This window comes from Pipistrellus hanaki (genome assembly GCF_964339955.1).
Source record: "Pipistrellus hanaki genome assembly, chromosome: 7".
Classification (NCBI taxonomy): Eukaryota; Metazoa; Chordata; class Mammalia; order Chiroptera; family Vespertilionidae; genus Pipistrellus; species Pipistrellus hanaki.
This window is the reverse complement of record NC_140509.1, coordinates 54,921,562-54,938,546: the sequence shown is the minus strand read 5'-3', so window position 1 is coordinate 54,938,546 and position 16,985 is coordinate 54,921,562. Positions and strand designations below refer to the sequence as shown.

The 16,985-nt window shown below is 40.4% G+C and overlaps 1 protein-coding gene across 1 annotated transcript in view; it reads right to left on the bottom strand.

Annotated features, from left to right (window-relative positions):
- LOC311626028 (uncharacterized protein) overlaps positions 1-8,130 on the bottom strand; it is a gene marked incomplete at its 5' end in the record, with an annotated part of 127,856 nt that extends 119,726 nt beyond the window's left edge. Inside the window, 7 exons of the mRNA XM_084890855.1 lie at positions 491-828; positions 1,858-2,002; positions 3,269-3,463; positions 4,276-4,389; positions 6,046-6,156; positions 6,498-6,570; positions 7,994-8,130. Of these exons, the coding sequence (XP_084746981.1) occupies positions 491-828; positions 1,858-2,002; positions 3,269-3,463; positions 4,276-4,389; positions 6,046-6,156; positions 6,498-6,570; positions 7,994-8,130 (1,113 nt within the window). The remainder of the gene's footprint in view (positions 1-490; positions 829-1,857; positions 2,003-3,268; positions 3,464-4,275; positions 4,390-6,045; positions 6,157-6,497; positions 6,571-7,993) is intronic.
- Between the last annotated feature and the right edge of the window lie 8,855 nt (positions 8,131-16,985).

The window sequence follows — 16,985 nt, the reverse complement described above, 5'->3', positions numbered from 1 at the left end:
GCTACCTGTGACTAGTGGTTAATATACTCAAAAGACCAGATATCAATCTTATCCCTCAGTGTAGGAAGTTCAATGACACGGTGCTAGACTAGGGCTGGGGTACAAACTTTTTCTTTTTATTGAATATAAAGCATTTTGCCAATAGGAAAGTTCTTGCAACACATTCTGAGATTGCAAGCTTTTAGACATTAGACAACTCCACCATGCAAATTTGCCAAATCTTGGCTACATTTATATCATCTACTATGGACCAGAACCTACCTTTTACTTTAAATTCTGCAGAAAAATAAACCCTACAAACCGTCTAGGTTGGATCGTCAAGGGTGCCATTACTCTTATTGAGAGCAAGTTAAACTGCTAATCTAAATCTCACCTATTACTATTATATTTTATCACTCTAAAAACAATTGTGGCAGCAATTTCGTGGCAAATACTAGTGTTGTCTTTCATGGATACCAATATTCAAATTAAGAAAGAGTCCATCAAGTACCAAGAAAAACAGTTCTGTCTCCTTAGCAGCACCCCTCAGCTCCTCTAGGTCATATGGGATATTGAAATGAGAGAGCAGGAGCCTGAGCTGAGGTTTCAGTTCTTCTGTTTCTGTTGTGTGTTGGGGCAGGACAAATGCATCATCAGATCTCATTGGCCCTGAAAAAAAAAAAAAATCCAAAATCAGTACTATTAAGACCAATGAACACCAGACAGGAAGACCAATGAGAGGGTCCTTTGAGGTAGCTGGAGGCAGGGCCTCCTCGGCGGTGGGGAAGGCCGTTCTGCTCCTTGCCCTTCTCTGCCACAGTTTACAGAGTGCACCCCACTGGGCCAGGGCTATTTGACAATCCCCTGTTCTGGCTTTCTAGATGAGCTAGCCAGGCTCCTCCTCCCCTCTCACAGCCTGCAGAATAGAGCCTCTGGGGAATGACTAGATAGGAGCAGAACTACCTATGGGCCTTCAAGGGAAATGAAGAGTATGATTTCTGAGTTAACCAAAAAATTAGAAGAAGATGGAAGTCTTCACCTCCTCTCACCTGCTCACTCCTTCTCATCTCTACAAGTGCCCTGTTTGGACTCTCCTCCTTTGAGACGCCAACTCTGATTCCCCACTGGGTTAGCTGCTTCTCTGAATGCACCAGGTCTATCTATACCCTAGCAGGGGTCCTCAAACTTTTTAAAGTGGGGGCCAGATCACGGTCCCTCAGAGAGCTGGAGGGCCGGACTATATGAACTACTAATTCCTACTGTACCACCTCGGCTGCGCTCACTGCCCAAAAAACCTGGCGGGCAGGATCAGACTCCTCTGCGGGCCACATGTGGCCCGCGGGCCTTAGTTTGAAGACCCCTGCGAAACATCACTCAAAGAACCCTGATCAGGTTTCGTAGCCATATGGAATACAAGGCAAGGGCGGGATTTCCTGATTCAAATAAGGAAAGTCTTTTAAAATCATGTAACCTTAAAAATGAAAGACATCTTAAACTTCACATAATATGAAAGGTTTATTTTGGAGATGAGTAAATTGAAGGCAAAGGAGAGAAAATGACCTAAACTTGTAGGCCCACAATGAGACCACAGAAGAAACAGATCTAGAGCTCAGTACTCCTGACTTAAGTTCATTACTTTTTTCTCCCCCTCTCTTACTTTGCTAGTTATAAAGGTGGAGACAATAATGTCTAAAAGAAGTGTTTGTTATTTTTATTTCCACAAGTTAACACTTATTTATTGAGGTGATATAACTTTTTGGTATATAGAAAAATTTCAAGCAAGATCATTTGATAAAACAGCACCTGAACAGCACATGTGGAAAATCACAGTCTCCTTTCCTCCACATTACTCTCAGGGAAAGGAGACTAATTTCTTACCAGAAACGCTGGTATCCTCAGGGCCTGGAGATGCAGAGCCCTGGATGTCAGGATTGGTGTCATTGGTGTCATTTTCCTGACCAGCCTCAGAGACTTCGTCAACAGCCACACTCAGCACGTTGGAGATGGGCAGATACTGGAGGGCCTACAGGAGGGCACAACCAAGAGACTGCATGTCAACTCAGTTCTCACAGAAGCTCCCAGATTTTGGTTCAGGAGCAGCATTTCGCTTTGACAGAGGACAGGGAGGTGGAGGTGGGCCTCAGTAACCTGCCCAAATTAGAGGCAAAATCTAAAGCTGGGAGGCCCCATGCTATCACCAGCTCTAAGTGACCTTAACCTCTAGGCAGGTCTACATTGATCAAGCACCCATAATGGACAAGGTCCTGTGTGAGGTGGTAGGGACACAAAAATGAATAAGGCCTGGGCTAACCTCAAAGAGTTCACACTCCAGTGGGGGAGCCAGACTTATGAGCAGATCATTATTATACCGATCATTATTATACCATGTGACTGGGGAGAGATAATTCAGAGGTAGACCCCACAGTGATTGCTTGGGAAGAAATAACGTCTAAGTGATGGTCAGGTTTCTGGTCTGAATAACTCTGTAGTTGATGGTATCATTGAGATAAGGTGTAGAACAGCAGTTCTCAACCTGTGGGTCACGATCCCATTGGGGGTCGAATGACCCTTTCACAGGGGTCACCTAAGACAGATATTTACATTATGATTCATAACAGTAGCAAAGTTACAGTTATGAAGTAGCAACTAAAATAATTTTATGATTGGGGGTCCCCACAACAAGAGGAACTGTATTAAAGGATCATGACATTAGAAAGGTTGAGAACCACTAACGTAGAGGAATAGGAAAAGATTTAGAGGGTGTAATTATGTCACTCCTTTTTGATGCTTCTACCCTGGAATAGGGACTCTCTTCTGTGACTCTCTTTACCTTGGACTTATATTTATTCTACTTTTCAAATCACATTGTATTTCAGTTGGCTATTCACTTGTCTATTTTACTAACATCCTGGGGCACAATTCCTTTTCAACAAAAACTACTATTTTCTCTACATGTTCCAAGACATGTACGTGGCATATATTAGGCCCTCATTAGATATTACTGAATAAAAAGTAGATCTACAATGAAGAGCATAAAAACTAAACAAGGTGATGAAAACAAGAACTTCAGAGTGAATATGAAATAGTACAACAGAGACAAAGCTCATTTAGTGGTCCCAAAAGAAAAAGATTTCAAAGAAAAGAGCTAGTGACCCATTATTTTCCTGTCATTTGTAGAGAAGGTCGAATACAAAAACTGACAGTCCAAAGTTAGGTGACAGGTGAGACCAAGCACTGCACTGGCCATCCGGGAGGGCACTGCATCATCACATGACCATGTTTCACGTACCTGCAGGTAGTGGTGAATAGTCTTGAGCGAGTGCAGGTGACACACTAACCACTTTGTATAGACAGTCAGGTCTTCCTGCGTCACTAAGTTAGGAGGATTGCTTTTTCCCATAAGAAAGTTTTCTCGTGCGACAGACAATCTATCAGCTCTCTGAAGGGCATCGCTGTACTCCCGCATAATGTAGGCCACTTGTTTCTGTTTAAGAGAGATGCAAAGACAGACCGTGGTTATTTGTGAGCTTATTCTCTGGTGTCATTTGCTTCTGAGCACAGGGTAATACAGTTTGGAGGCCAAATAAGGGGCTCTTTCATTTTCTGAATTTGAATGACAAGGGCCGTGGTCACATTCTCAGGGCTTTGAAGGAGGGAGACTCCAGTACACAGTCGGTGCGTAAGGATATTTGGTTACTGGAACTGGCTTCTTAGCCTTTTCCCTAGAGTAGAGGAGCATAAGTTTATGAAGAAAAATTCATATTCTATTATATAAAGTTCCTTCAGATCTTATTTGTAAAAATAGGAACCATTATCATCTGCCATAAGCAGAACAGGCAGCCATTAGTTCCTTTCCCATCTTTAGCCATGACTTTTAAAAAATTGACAAGTTACACTGTGGGTGTGAATGTAAATTGGTACAGCTATTATGGAAAACAGTATGGAAATTCCTAAAAAAAAAAACCAAAATCAGTATCTCAAAGGTATTCAACCATGAAAAAGGAAACACTAATATTTGCAACAACAGAGAAAAACAAATACTGTATGATCTCACTTATATGTGGAATCTAAACAAAAAAAAGTTGAACTCATAGAAGAGTAGAACAGTGGTTACTGGGGATGGAGGCAAGGAATGGGGAGATGGTGGGCAAAGGGTACAAATTTGCAGTTATATAGATGAATAAGTCTAGAGATTTAAGGTACAGGCATGATGACTATACTTAATGAAAATGCATTGACAAGTCGTTTTGTTTCATATGAAAAATAGCCCATAGGTTCTATTCATGGACTTCCTACCTTATAAAGAGGATAAAGTTGCTCCATGATCTTACTGTGCTGACAAAATCTCTTCCATCTAAGCATGTGTAAATATTTACTCAGGGCCAGCTGGGTAATTCTCTCTGTATAATGCTTGAACAAAACCAATAAAAATTAACACAAAATACAATTATAATAGAAAGACCGAATTAAATCTTGAGAACACTAACATAAGAAAATCTGTTTTAGCCCTAACTGGTTTGGCTTAGTGGATTGAACATTGACCTGCAGACTGAAAGGTCTCCAGTTGATTCCAGTCAAGGGCATGTACCTTGGTTGGGGGAACATCCCCAGTAGAAGGTGTGCAGGAGGCAACTGATCGATGTTTCTCTCTCATCGATGTTTCTAACTCTCTACCCTTCTCCATTCCTCTCTGTAAAAATCAATTAAATATATTTAAAAAAATAGGTTTCAGTTTATTTTGGAAAGAGAAATTTTTCTACATGCAGATCATAAAATTAAAAAACTTAGCTCAAGATACCATTCATATTTAAATATAGCAAGTAGGCATTTCTCAATCTACATGACCTGTTGCCAATCCAACAGATTATAGTTTCATTTATCAGTTCATAAACAAGTTTATCAGTAACATAAAAGCCTGTAAATTTGCCTAAAGCTGAGCTCAAAATGTCTTAAAAACAGAAGTTATGGGTCTAAAATACAAAGTAAATTCCGGGTAAAATTATAGCTTTTAACCTTCCACCAGAAATTTTATTTATAATTAAAAGTAGTTAAATCAGCCAACTCTTTTTTTTCATGTTTATTTCTAAGAATAAAAATAATACTGGCTATGATGGAATAAGTAGGACAGACATACCCTTTCATCATAAACAACTAGAAAATAGGATAAAATATACAAGGCAACTGCTCTCTGACATGGGAAACAAGCAATGCAGGACTGCGGTTCTTGAGAGAAACAAATGAGATAAGCCCTGCAGTGACCTTGGATTTCTGCTCGGGGAGGAAAAGGAATCCTAAGCACAGCACAACGCTTTCTCTGAGTTAAGAAGCGAGAAATGAAAGCTTGGGAAGCTGAGTCAGCTGGAATTTGCAGGGGGAGCACCGGAGAAGAGGAAGTTAGGCAGAGAAAAGGTCCCAGAAATCTGAATAGAGATCTCTTTCAGTTTTCTGCTGTTAAGCTGTGGATACAAAGGAAGAAACTCCACGAGGCTGTGCAATGAATAACTGATTAGGGATTGTAAACGGAACAGTTTTCAGAGTTCATACTTGGCTAGGAAATGTTCAAGTGCCAACCAGACGTGTGAAGAATCCTCATTGAACACCTGGGGCATTCAGTGGAGACATCAGAGGGGTCACAACTTAATAATAAAGATAAACTATATTCTATCAAGTACCACACTGCTTTCCTTAACTCTTTCTCCTGTTATTATACATGTGGGCATTTCCCCACTTTTATTAGTATAATGTTACAATAATAATCTTCATGGAAAATGGTTTACCCCATACTATAAGTTATTTTCCTAAAGCAGAGTTCCAGAAATATCTTCTGTAGGTTAGTGAACAGCCTGCTGAGGACTGAAACTATCTTAGTCCATGTTTTATTGCCTCATAATATCAGCCCAGGGAAACAGTCAGTTAAAGAGGAGCGCTTGTACTAACCAAGTTCTGCAAACCACACACATAGGGAAAATTCTACCCTGGCCCCAAGGATACACCAGAAAGCCAGCTTTGTTCACCCATGTCTACTCAATTCCAGATCTCCTTTTCAAATTGCAAATGGACTCTTACCTGCAAGAGAAGCAAAGGTAAATTTTCAGGCGTGTACTCTCTTCTTAGGCAGGTCTCTAGCTCCCTCTGCAGGACATCTGCTTGAATAACAAGGGGCTTTGACTCGGCCACCTGAAACCCGGGCCACAGAGCAGACAAAGGGAAAGAAGGAAACAAAATTATCAGTGTTTATAACAGAATAACTTGCCGTTTCTGACAGTTTTTACGCAACACATTATGCTGTTATATCTACGTTTCCAAATGACAAAGTTTAACATCACAAATCAAGGAACCATCACAAAAATCAGGTATCCCCCAGAGAAGTAGAGGCCGGATCTGATGCAGGAGCTTTGTCCTCTGTCTAAAGTAGCATCAGCTCTTTGTTGGCAAAAATAAACTTTTCCTGAAAAGAGTTTCCCACAAGTCAGCAAAATCTAACCTGTTGTATGGAAGCAGCCCACTCTCCTACTCACCTGCAGAGTTTTCTTCAGGGCCAATTCTCGTTCTCTTCTATAGTGAGAAATGTCCTTGGGCATTGGCACGGAGCTGCAGAAAGATTCATGCAACAGGAGCCATAACTATAGAAGCTGCAATAGATCAGGTTATAGGCTCTGACTGATCTGTAACTTCTCACAGCTCTTTCAAATAAATATGTTATAATATATCACACTGGGTTGTTGGGGACAAGGGAAGGCCACGTGCTTCTGTCTTAGTCAGAATCTCTCTGCTCTATCCCTCAGGCACTAAACCTTTCCCAGGCCAGTTTCTCTCTCCTTCTTCCCACACAACAGCCTTTCCTTCTACCCCTATTTCCAACCCCTGAGTGCAAACAGGCACAAAGGTGGGGAGTCTGCGTTCTCCCGCCGAAATGTCTCCCAGTGACGTAATCCCTAACAACGCCACTGCGTTTCAGGCCTAGATCCCACCCTAGTTGACAGATCAAACCGGTATTTTATAATTTAAACAAAATGTTCTTAATTTTAGGTTTTTTGCTCAGATATCTGGAGGTGAAAATAGCCCTTAAGTATCAAACATGAAATAGTTTGGAAATTGTTTTAACCAAACTTTTAAAAATTTTTTTTTTTTTTTAATATATTTTATTGATTTTTTACAGAGAGGAAGAGAGGAATAGAGAGTTAGAAACATCGATGAGAGAGAATCATCGATCAGTTGCCTCTTGCACACCCCCTACTGGGGATGTGCCCGCAACCAGGGTTCATGCCCTTGACCGGAATTGAACCCGGGACCTTTCAGTCCGCAGACCGACACTCTATCACTGAGCTAAACCGGTTTCAGCTAAAAATTCTTTAAACCTAGGGAACTGCTGCAAGCCACGTCGTGAGAGAGTTGGTTGCACTATGAGCTGCGACTCATGGGGGCACAAGCAGCACTGGGGGGTGGAGGGTGGTTAGTGACGGGGTGGGGGGTGGGGGTGGGGGCAGCTGGGTCAGGAAGAGAGGAGCGCTCCCCATCTGGTGTAAGATATGCCCAAGACTTGGGAGCTTTGGGCACATCAGGGCACAGCAACCTTGGTGCATTATCACTTTCTTGGGATGGCACTTTGCAAACATTGGCAAGGGAGCCATGGCAGGCAGTTCTAGAGCACACGTGAGACATTATCTCGAGACCTGAGGGGCAGTGTAGGCAGTAGTATGTAGGTTAATGTTTATAGATCTATCGGTCCCCATGGAAACGTTTTAAGGAAGATGAAATTTTGTATAATAGCTTCGAGGACGTTAAGACAATGGTATTTATGAAACGTAAGAGCACTTTCCCATTCTCTTTGGTAGGACATTGCCTCTAAAAGCCTTGACAAGTCTAGTATATAGGAAAACCTTAGGGACAGCAGTCAAGTCTGAGCTTGGGGTAATGCCAGTTGTCCACGTAAAAGGAGGGCTAATGGAGCTTATGGGGTGATAGTGGGGGTTAAATGCCCTGAAGACTATGGCTTTGTGGCACCACTATTTACCTGTAAGCTCGTTGAGCTGTTCCCAGAAGAGTCCCCTGTTCTTCTATCTGAGACTTAAGTTCAGTCAACTGCACAGCCAGTTCTTTCTCCAACATCTGGATCCTCTCTGTGGAAGCGATCTTGTAAATTTCATCCATGGTTCGTGCCTGCTGATTCCCTGTGTCCCTGAAAAAGAAGAGCACAAAGCTTGTGGCTGACTCCCTCCAGAATCATTACCCAGTTTGTGGGACTTTGACCATCATTATTCAAGAAATCATGTCAATTTTGTGGAAATGCATGCTTTTGCAGTTTGAAAAAGTAGCTGTCACTTATGATGAAGTTACAGTTTAGTAAGCAGTAGAGGAAATGAAGGTTGGAATCTCCATTGACCATGGCTTTGTTCAGCCCAGTGTACCTTCAGAAACCTCTCTGCTCCAGCGTTCACTATGGAGGTTTAGTAAATGAAAATGCATCCTCTGGTCTGGCCCCTGTAGTCTTCAGAAAGGCTGTGTGGATTACACACTAAATGGTAGGAATGGTGGTTATTTCTGACTTCTAATATCACTCAACTGGAACGAAATGTAGGTGTGTCCAGGATTCCTCTGCATGCCTAGAGCTGTTCTCCAGAAGTCTTTTTTGAAGTATGAGCTTCTAACCAGGGAGGATATACTGAGATGGAGAACTATCTCTCTATATAAAAGCCTAAGCAACTGTTACAACCTGTGGACCAGAACAACTGGAACAACCAGTCAAACAGTTGCTATGATGCACACTCAGTGTGCTCCCACAGCCAACCTCCCATGGCCCCTCCCCCGCCTGGAGGCCCCATCAGCCCTTAGTGCTAAACCATTAGTACAGACCTGCTTCTGGGTCGGGGTTTCCTATGTAGCAGAGCAGCTCCCTCACTGCAATCTATTGAAAGTCAGCCCTTGACACAAGGGTTTGTCTTGCTCCCATCCTCTCCCTTCCCAGGGGCTGCCTGTGTGCTGTGGTGTTGGCTTGAAATAAGGAAAGGAGGAGAGGAGGCGGGGAACCGCAGGTGGCGAGGCACTGATGGTGGCATCAGTGTCCTTTCCTTCCACGCCCCACCTGGCAACCATCACCTCCTCTCACAACCCCGCTGGGGCCGTCAGGGCCTGGTCTGGGACAGGGAACCGGGGGTGGGTGATGGCGAAAACGGCCTCTTTCCCATGGGGGCCAAGGACCGGCTCTCTTCTTGGGGACAGCAGCCAACCTCCCACAGTCCCTCTCCTCACCCCCTGCCAGCCAACCTCCTATGCACTCCCCCCCTGCCCCCCCACCCCTGCTCCCAATCCCATGCACGAGTTCGTGCACCAGGATTCTAGTCTAACATGATCATGATCCATGCACTTTACGGTTTGGAAGAAAATCAAACATATGCATTTGAATGTGTTTTCTTAATTATGAATGCTTACATTTGTCCCTCTGTTTTTACCATTAGGTAAAATATAATAGTTGAGAACATCTTACCCCACTTAATTCACAGCCTGTCAAATTCAACACAATTGCTTTCTAAGTACTTAGCTTCAACATTCTACTGAACAACAGATTAACTGCATGTCCCAGGATGGAACTCGGACTGCAGGGATTCACCGTCCTAGACAAGAAGGGGTAAAAGCTACTCCTGGCCACATTTAAGAGGTTTAAAATGTTGAAACCTTCCTTTTTTCCTTTGATATTTCTAGGATTTTTAGTTTTCCTTTCAGAGATATTTTCTCAAGTTAATGTGCTGCTGTTTTCAAAAAACAATTAAGCTGAAGAGATGTTTTGGTAGAGGCTTCCTTTGGGAGCATATTTGTTCTTTCAATAAATATTAAAAATGAAACAGAGAAAGCTAAGAACTATATGATTTCACTCATCTGTGGGATATAAAACTGACACTTAGGAACACAATCAGCAGTGTGGTGGTTGCCAGAGGGAGGGGGATGGGGGAAGAGAGGGGTCCTAATATGAGGTGACAGGAGAAGATTTGACTTCAGGTGGTGGGCACATGGTCCTATATACAGATTTTGTACATTAGTGACCCACACATGAAACCTGTATGTTCTTGTTGAGTAATGTCACCCCCATCAAATTAAAAAAAAAAAAAAAAAAGAAGATGGCTGAGGGTGTGGGTGGGCTCTGGATGGTTGGTGTGCATGGAAAAGCAAGCTCTTGGGCAATTTGTTTACTATTTCTAGGAATTGGCCAACCCTGGGGGGGCAGTTCCTTCATAGTCAGCAAGGCCATTGCTGTCAAAGCAGAAAATAAAATACACGGTTAATACAAAAAAAAAAAGGAAAGGAGCAGCCACGCTCAGCCTAGGCTGTGAACCTGCTGAGTAACGTCGCCGTGCTGGGCACACTGCCGGAGCTCAATAAAGAGCACAGTTGTTGTTCTCAGCAAAAGTGAAACGTTGTTATGAAAAATATTTGCCACTTGGCAGTGTTCTTTCAAGTTGGGCAAACAGTTCAACAGCTGCCTGAACAGCTGCATTCCAACCGGCAGCCAAGAGCAGCAGCAACATAGACTGGCTGATTCTTCTCCCAGAGGATGGACATTCTGCCCTCATTTCCTGATCAGTTTCAACACTTCACAGCTCAGAAATGAGAACATTTAATCCTGCTTGCTACACAGTCAAGTACAGTATTCACAAAACTAACCTCAGGACGGGTCAGGCGTTGACAACTGTGCATGAAATGGATCCAACCCAGAGGAATCCATGCCTGTGAGCACTCATGTCTAGCACTAAAGAGACAGACAACTGTTTATTTTGGGAGGGTGGATAGGTTTTATATATTGAGCACATACTCTGTGCTGGACTTTTAAAGTCTCTGCAAGGATATTCTCAAGAATTGCTCAATAGTGGTTTTTTTAAAATAAGTACATTCAATAAATATTGATTGTAAACAATCAATAAACCTTTTTATGTGTTTAAAACGTGGTAAATCTAAGCTCTAAGAGAGATAGGAAGATTAGTTTGAGCAGGGCTGGAGGTTGTTCATTGGGTGGTGAAAATGGGCTTTGGTGGGTTAGAACAGACATATCCAGAAGAGAAATACATACTGAGTAACTTTAGACTCAGCTGGAAACATGTTTAATGCATGCCAAAAACTGGAAAGTGACTCCTAGAAGAATAGAAATGCAACCTAGAGTTTTCCAAACATGTGGGGTTAAGAATTAGAAATGCATCTTTTAAATCTAATAGAATGTAGGAAAGTAGAGAAAAGGGCAACAAAAGGAAGTATGTAGAAATAAATTCAAATAGATCAGCAATTGTAATAAATGGAAATAGATTAAGCCACCTACCAAACACACAAATCAACATAACTTCATACATTTTTAAAGCCCCTAAAATTTGGTAATGGGATGTGTACAAAAAAGAACACAATGAATTTTATTCTAGCAAAAGACAGAATTTAAACCAATGAGCAAGCTGGCCCCACATAACCAATCTTCTTTATGAAGAGCTGCATGAATAAATACTTGATAACCTCTTTGGACAAACATGTTTCATGCTTGGTCATCTTTGTTCATCAAGTGTTCTTCCTATATACAAATGAAATTTCTCCTACTTCACATTACATGCCATCTCTAGATTCATAGGAATAAGCCCAGGCTGTTTTAACAAAAAAGCACAGTCATCAGTGGCTTAAGGAACAAAATGTTGTGTGTGTGTGTTTTTCCCCCCTCTTTTTGTGTTTGTTTTTTTTTTGTTAGTCCTCACCTAAGGATATTTTTCCATTGATTTTTAGGGAGAGTAGAAGAGAGAGGGAATGATAGAGAGAAACATCAATGTGAGAGAAATACATCGATTGGTTGCCTCTAGCACATGCCTCAATTAAGGCCTGGACCGAGGAGGAGCCTGCAACCCAGGTATGTGACCTTGACTGGAATTGAACCAGGGACCCTTTGGTCTGCAGGTCAACACTCTATCCACTGAGTCAAACCAGGTAGGGGAGGAATAAAACGTTTAGGTGTGTCTAACGGAATGATGCTGATGTGAATGGTCCAGGTGAACAGAGCAGCTCTGCTCCTCTTGGACATTTAAGGACCCAGGTTCCTTCCAAGAGGCTCCTCCATCCCCTAGGCATTGTTCAGACAAACACATTAGTGTCTTCTCTCCAGTGTGGCTACAGGTCATGACCTTTGGTTGGGGTCACTTGACACAGATTTGATGGTTTGAATTCAATGACCTGGTTGTACTTCTAGTTAACTGAGAGTTTGCATTTATTTTCTTGAATGGGTAATAAGTAGTGTCAAATCCTTTTTCTGCCTCTATAGAGATAATGTGACTTTCCTCATCTATTTGTTAATGTGGTGAATTAAATGGTTGGTTTTTTTTATTTTTTATTGTTAATCCAAAAGTTCTTTCTTGGAACAAACCCCACTTGGTCATGACTTATCTCTTTTTAAAGGAAAGTGGACTCAATTTGCTATTATGTTGTTTAGAATTTTTGCATTTATGTTCATGAGAAAAATTGGCCTGCATTTTCTTATGATGCTCTTGTCAGGTTTTGATATCAAGATTATACTGCCCTCTTTTAAAAAGTTGTGAAGATCTCCCTTCCCTATTTTCTGAAAAAGTTTAAGATTAGTATTATTTCTTCCTTAAATGTTTAAATTAATTCACCTGTGAAAAATCTCAGCCTGAGATTTTGTTTATGGGAGAATTTTAAATTACATGTTCAATAACTTTAACAGATTATGATTATTCACATTTCAATTTCTTTTTGTGTTCATTTAATGAAAGTTTTTAAAAAAAGAATATTTCATCTAAGTAGACAACTTTTTTGATGTAATGTTTTATTTCACAATATCCTTTAATACTTCAAAAGCTTTTTTGAGATACAATTAACCCACTTAGAGTATACAATTCAATGATTTCTAGTGGATTTATGGAACTATTCAACCATCACTACAATCCATTTTAGAACATTTTCATCACCCCCAAAAGAAAACCCATAGCCATTAACAGTAATTTACTATCTTCTCTAAGCCACTCAACCCTCAGCAATAGGCAACCACTAATCTACTTTCTATCTGCATAAATTTGCCCATTCTAGACAGTTTATATAAATGGAATCCTACAATATATGGTGTTTTGTGATTGCCTTCATTTTGCATGTTTTCAAGGTTCACTCATGTTGTAGCATGTATCAGTATATCATTCCTTTTTATGACCATGGAATTTTTTTAATCCTTTTAAATCATCTGTGTCTTTTTGTATCTTGAATCCAATTTGAAAATAATAAAATACATTTAATGGTATTACTGTTATAGTTGGGTTTAAGTGAACAATCTCACCATTTTTTTATTATTATATTTATTTTTCTATTTGTCCTATCTATTCCTTGTTCCTTTATTCCTCTTTTCCTTTATCAATTTGGAGATATATATTCCTCACCTGAGGATACATTTTTACTAATTTTAGAGTGAGAAGGAAACATCAATGTGAGAGGAACATTGATCAGTTGCCTCTCATATGTGCTCCAAGCAGCGATGGAACCTGCAACCCAGGCATGTTCCCTGACCAGGAATCAAATCCTCAAGCTTTTGGTGCATGGAATGATGCTCCAACCAACTGTGTCCCCTGGCCAGGGCAGTCAGTATTTTTATTATTCTATTTTACCTCTCCTATTAGGTTTTTTTTTTTTTTAACTTATCTTTATTGTTGTAAGTACTACAGATGTTCTTTGTTTTTTTGTTTCTTTGTTGCTGTTTTTTTTTTTTTCCCATTGACTCCCTCCACACTGTACCCACCTTTCCCAAGTCTTTGACACACTATTGTCTGTGCCCATAGGCTATGCATCTATTAGGTTTTTAATTAAACCTGTTTTACTTTTGGCAGTTACCTAGAGCAGTGCTTCTCAAAGTTAGTGTGCCTCAAATCACTTTTCAGGCATAGATTTCTAGGCTGCACCTCCAAAGTTTCTGATTTAGTAAATCTGAAGGAAGCCTGAGATTTTTGAGTTCTAAGAAATTCCCAGAGAGTGCTTATGTCTTCTCTGAACAAAAAGCAGTTAAAAGATATTTTGAGCCTATATAGCAGAAGTTTATTTATTTATTATTATTATTACCAAAATATTCTGGGACTAACATTTTGTGCTTTTTATGATGCCCTTGAATTATTTTTCTAAACAAAAGTTTTCATCTTTAAAAAGGTTCCAAAAAAATATCATTACTGATGCTTAGTTTATTTTAAATATTACCTATAACCTTTTTTCTTTAGTCACATAATCCTATCTTTTCTCCTCCTCTTTTATTTATTTATTTATTTATTTATTTATTTATTTATTTATTTATTTTGAGGTTGCATTTCTCAAATTCAGCCCCCAAATTCAGAATAATGAACTCTTACCATGTCTTTTTACCAAAATTGTCTTTGGGAGTTTCCTGATCAGGTGCTGCACAGCCACAAAGGTGTGCTCATTTATTCTATTAAAGTAGGAATACTAAAAATAATTTGAGCCAAAGCCAGTTTTGCTCAGTGGATAGAGCGTCAGCCTGCTGACTGAAAGGTCCCAGGTTCAATTCCGGTCAAGGGCATGTACCTTGGTTGCAGGAACATCCCCAGTAGGGGGTGTGCAAGAGGCAGCTGATCAATGATTCTCTCTCATTGATGTTTCTAACTCTCTGTCCCTGTCTCTTCTTCTCTGTAAAAAAAAAAAAAAAATCAATAAAATAATAATAATAATTTGATACTTTTGGTATACCCCAGATTTTTCATTAGCTAGAAAATACTGTAAAAGTCTTCAATATGAAAAGACCTTGAAGTCCATAAGAGTTTAAACTAAGTTAATCACACTTAACTAAAGTGTATTACTATGAATGTAAAATAAATGTATTTTTTAGCAATTGCATAACTTTGAGGTTTTACAGAAGCATACTCATGTCCATATATAAAGACTGGTGCAATAACTATTCTTAAAAAATTGATTTTTTAAAAGGGAATATTTCATTTTCAGGTGTCAATCCCAAAATGTTTTGTGGGATAAATGAAAAGCTGAAGACTTATTTTTCCTCTCTGGGTTACTATAGACTAAATCCTTATAAAATGATTATATGTTATTTCAGAAAAAAGGATTCTACTTTCCACTGTTCTAGCATAGCTGGCTATTACAAATGAACCTGAGCCACTGAGGCTTGTTATCCAAAGACAGCTTTTGCTTTTCCCTTACATCTGCCTGAAGTCCCTACTGTAAGCTACAGACCAGAAACGGAGTCTTCTGGAAGAAGTAAAAGAATGAAAGCCCAGGAAAGGTTTTTACTGTACTCATAACTGTTGGTTCTACAGGGAGTGACAGATGTTTCAGTATATGCTGACATCAGCATAGCAAATAGATACCTGGCAGATTACCAAGAGAGAGAGTTCTAGGATTCTTTAAATCTAGAAGCAGATGACTTTGTGAAATTGCTTGCATTACCCCAAATCAGAAAAATAAGAATCCATTACCTAGGACTAAATGAGCCAATTATGGCTAATGTTCCATTTCCAATAGGCATAGAAGAGAAATTCCTTTCTTTTTATCTTGAACTCTCTATTGGCTACACTTGTATAAACTGGAATGAAAATATTCTTTAAGTGATATCATGATCTAACTGACCTGTTGTAATTCAAATAAAATTTCTATGAAAATTCTTAATGTATCTTGTAAATAACACATTATCAGAAAAACATAAAATAATAATTCTGGAGAAAATGATGAAAAATGCAAAAGTATCTCCAAATGGTAAAAGGGGCAAAAGATTAGCCTTTGCTTTTCATAGCTATGTAGCTATTTTGCATAGGTTTCGTAAACCTACTCCCCTTTCCGCCTGCCAGTAATTTAAAAATCACTTTGGTGACCATGCTTTCAATCTTATTCAGTTAGGCATGGCAAGCCCATTATTAAATAAAGTCGAGGGAATTAATGGTCCCTGGTTCCTGATCTCAGGGTTTGGGCTGGGGAGAGCACTATCTTACATACAAAACTAATGACAGCTGTGTGAACTCTACAAATCCTTCAAAGCCAACTCTTCAATTTTAATATCAGCTTTGTTGACCATAGTATAGGGTCTTCGTAAACTAAGCATCATCACCTTTTCTCACACTTACTGGTATATACAAAACTGGCCAAACAAAACAAAACATCAAAATAGTGATACTGCATCAGAAACTCATTAAGTAAATGTACGTGGTCACAGTACACCTTAGGAGGAAATTTGGAGGCAATATTGACACCTCAGCCTAGGGGTGTCGAACTCAATCAGAGAAGGGGCCAAAATCTAAAATCCAGCCTAAATCGCGGGCCGAATGGTTTACTGAACAGTCATAAACTGACAATGTCATAAACTGACAGCGGAGTGCAGTGATGACAGCACGGTGCGGGCCACATTGCAAGGCCTGGCGGGCTGGATTTGGCCCGCGGGCCTTGTGTTTGACACATGTGCCTCAGCCAGATGGGTAAACAGTGCACATTACATCCCAGCATCAGAAAACAAAATAACACAACACTGAGCAGTAAAGGATTAACACAGCCTGTCTAGGTTGTATAAATCTTTCGTATTCCCAGGAAAAGAATAGCCCCCGCTCAGCTCCTGGGAGATAGCCATGAACCCTTGGAATTCCCTGCTTGATAAGAATGTTTTTGTCTAACTGGGGAACTTGGGCTCTGCCAGACAGTCTATGCTAACAATGTGATTTATGGTGAGGGGCCGTGGGCCATGGGCTCCAGCTTGAACTCTAGAGGGGCTGGTCACAGGCATGGGCAGTCAGCTATAAAATACTTGGAGGAGCTCCCCTGGTTGGCAGTACGCCAAGTATAACACCACACATGGATGCAGGGAGGATTAAGGGCTGTCTGCATGGCTTCCCTGGAAGAGGGCCGTTGGAAGCTCACGCCTGGTGTTTCCCGAAATTTGCCCCATGCCCCCTTTTCCATTGCTGGTTGAAATCTGTATCCTTTCACGGTAATAAAACATAACAGTGCTCCTCTGAGTTCTATGTGTCCTTTTGGTGACTCTTTGGACC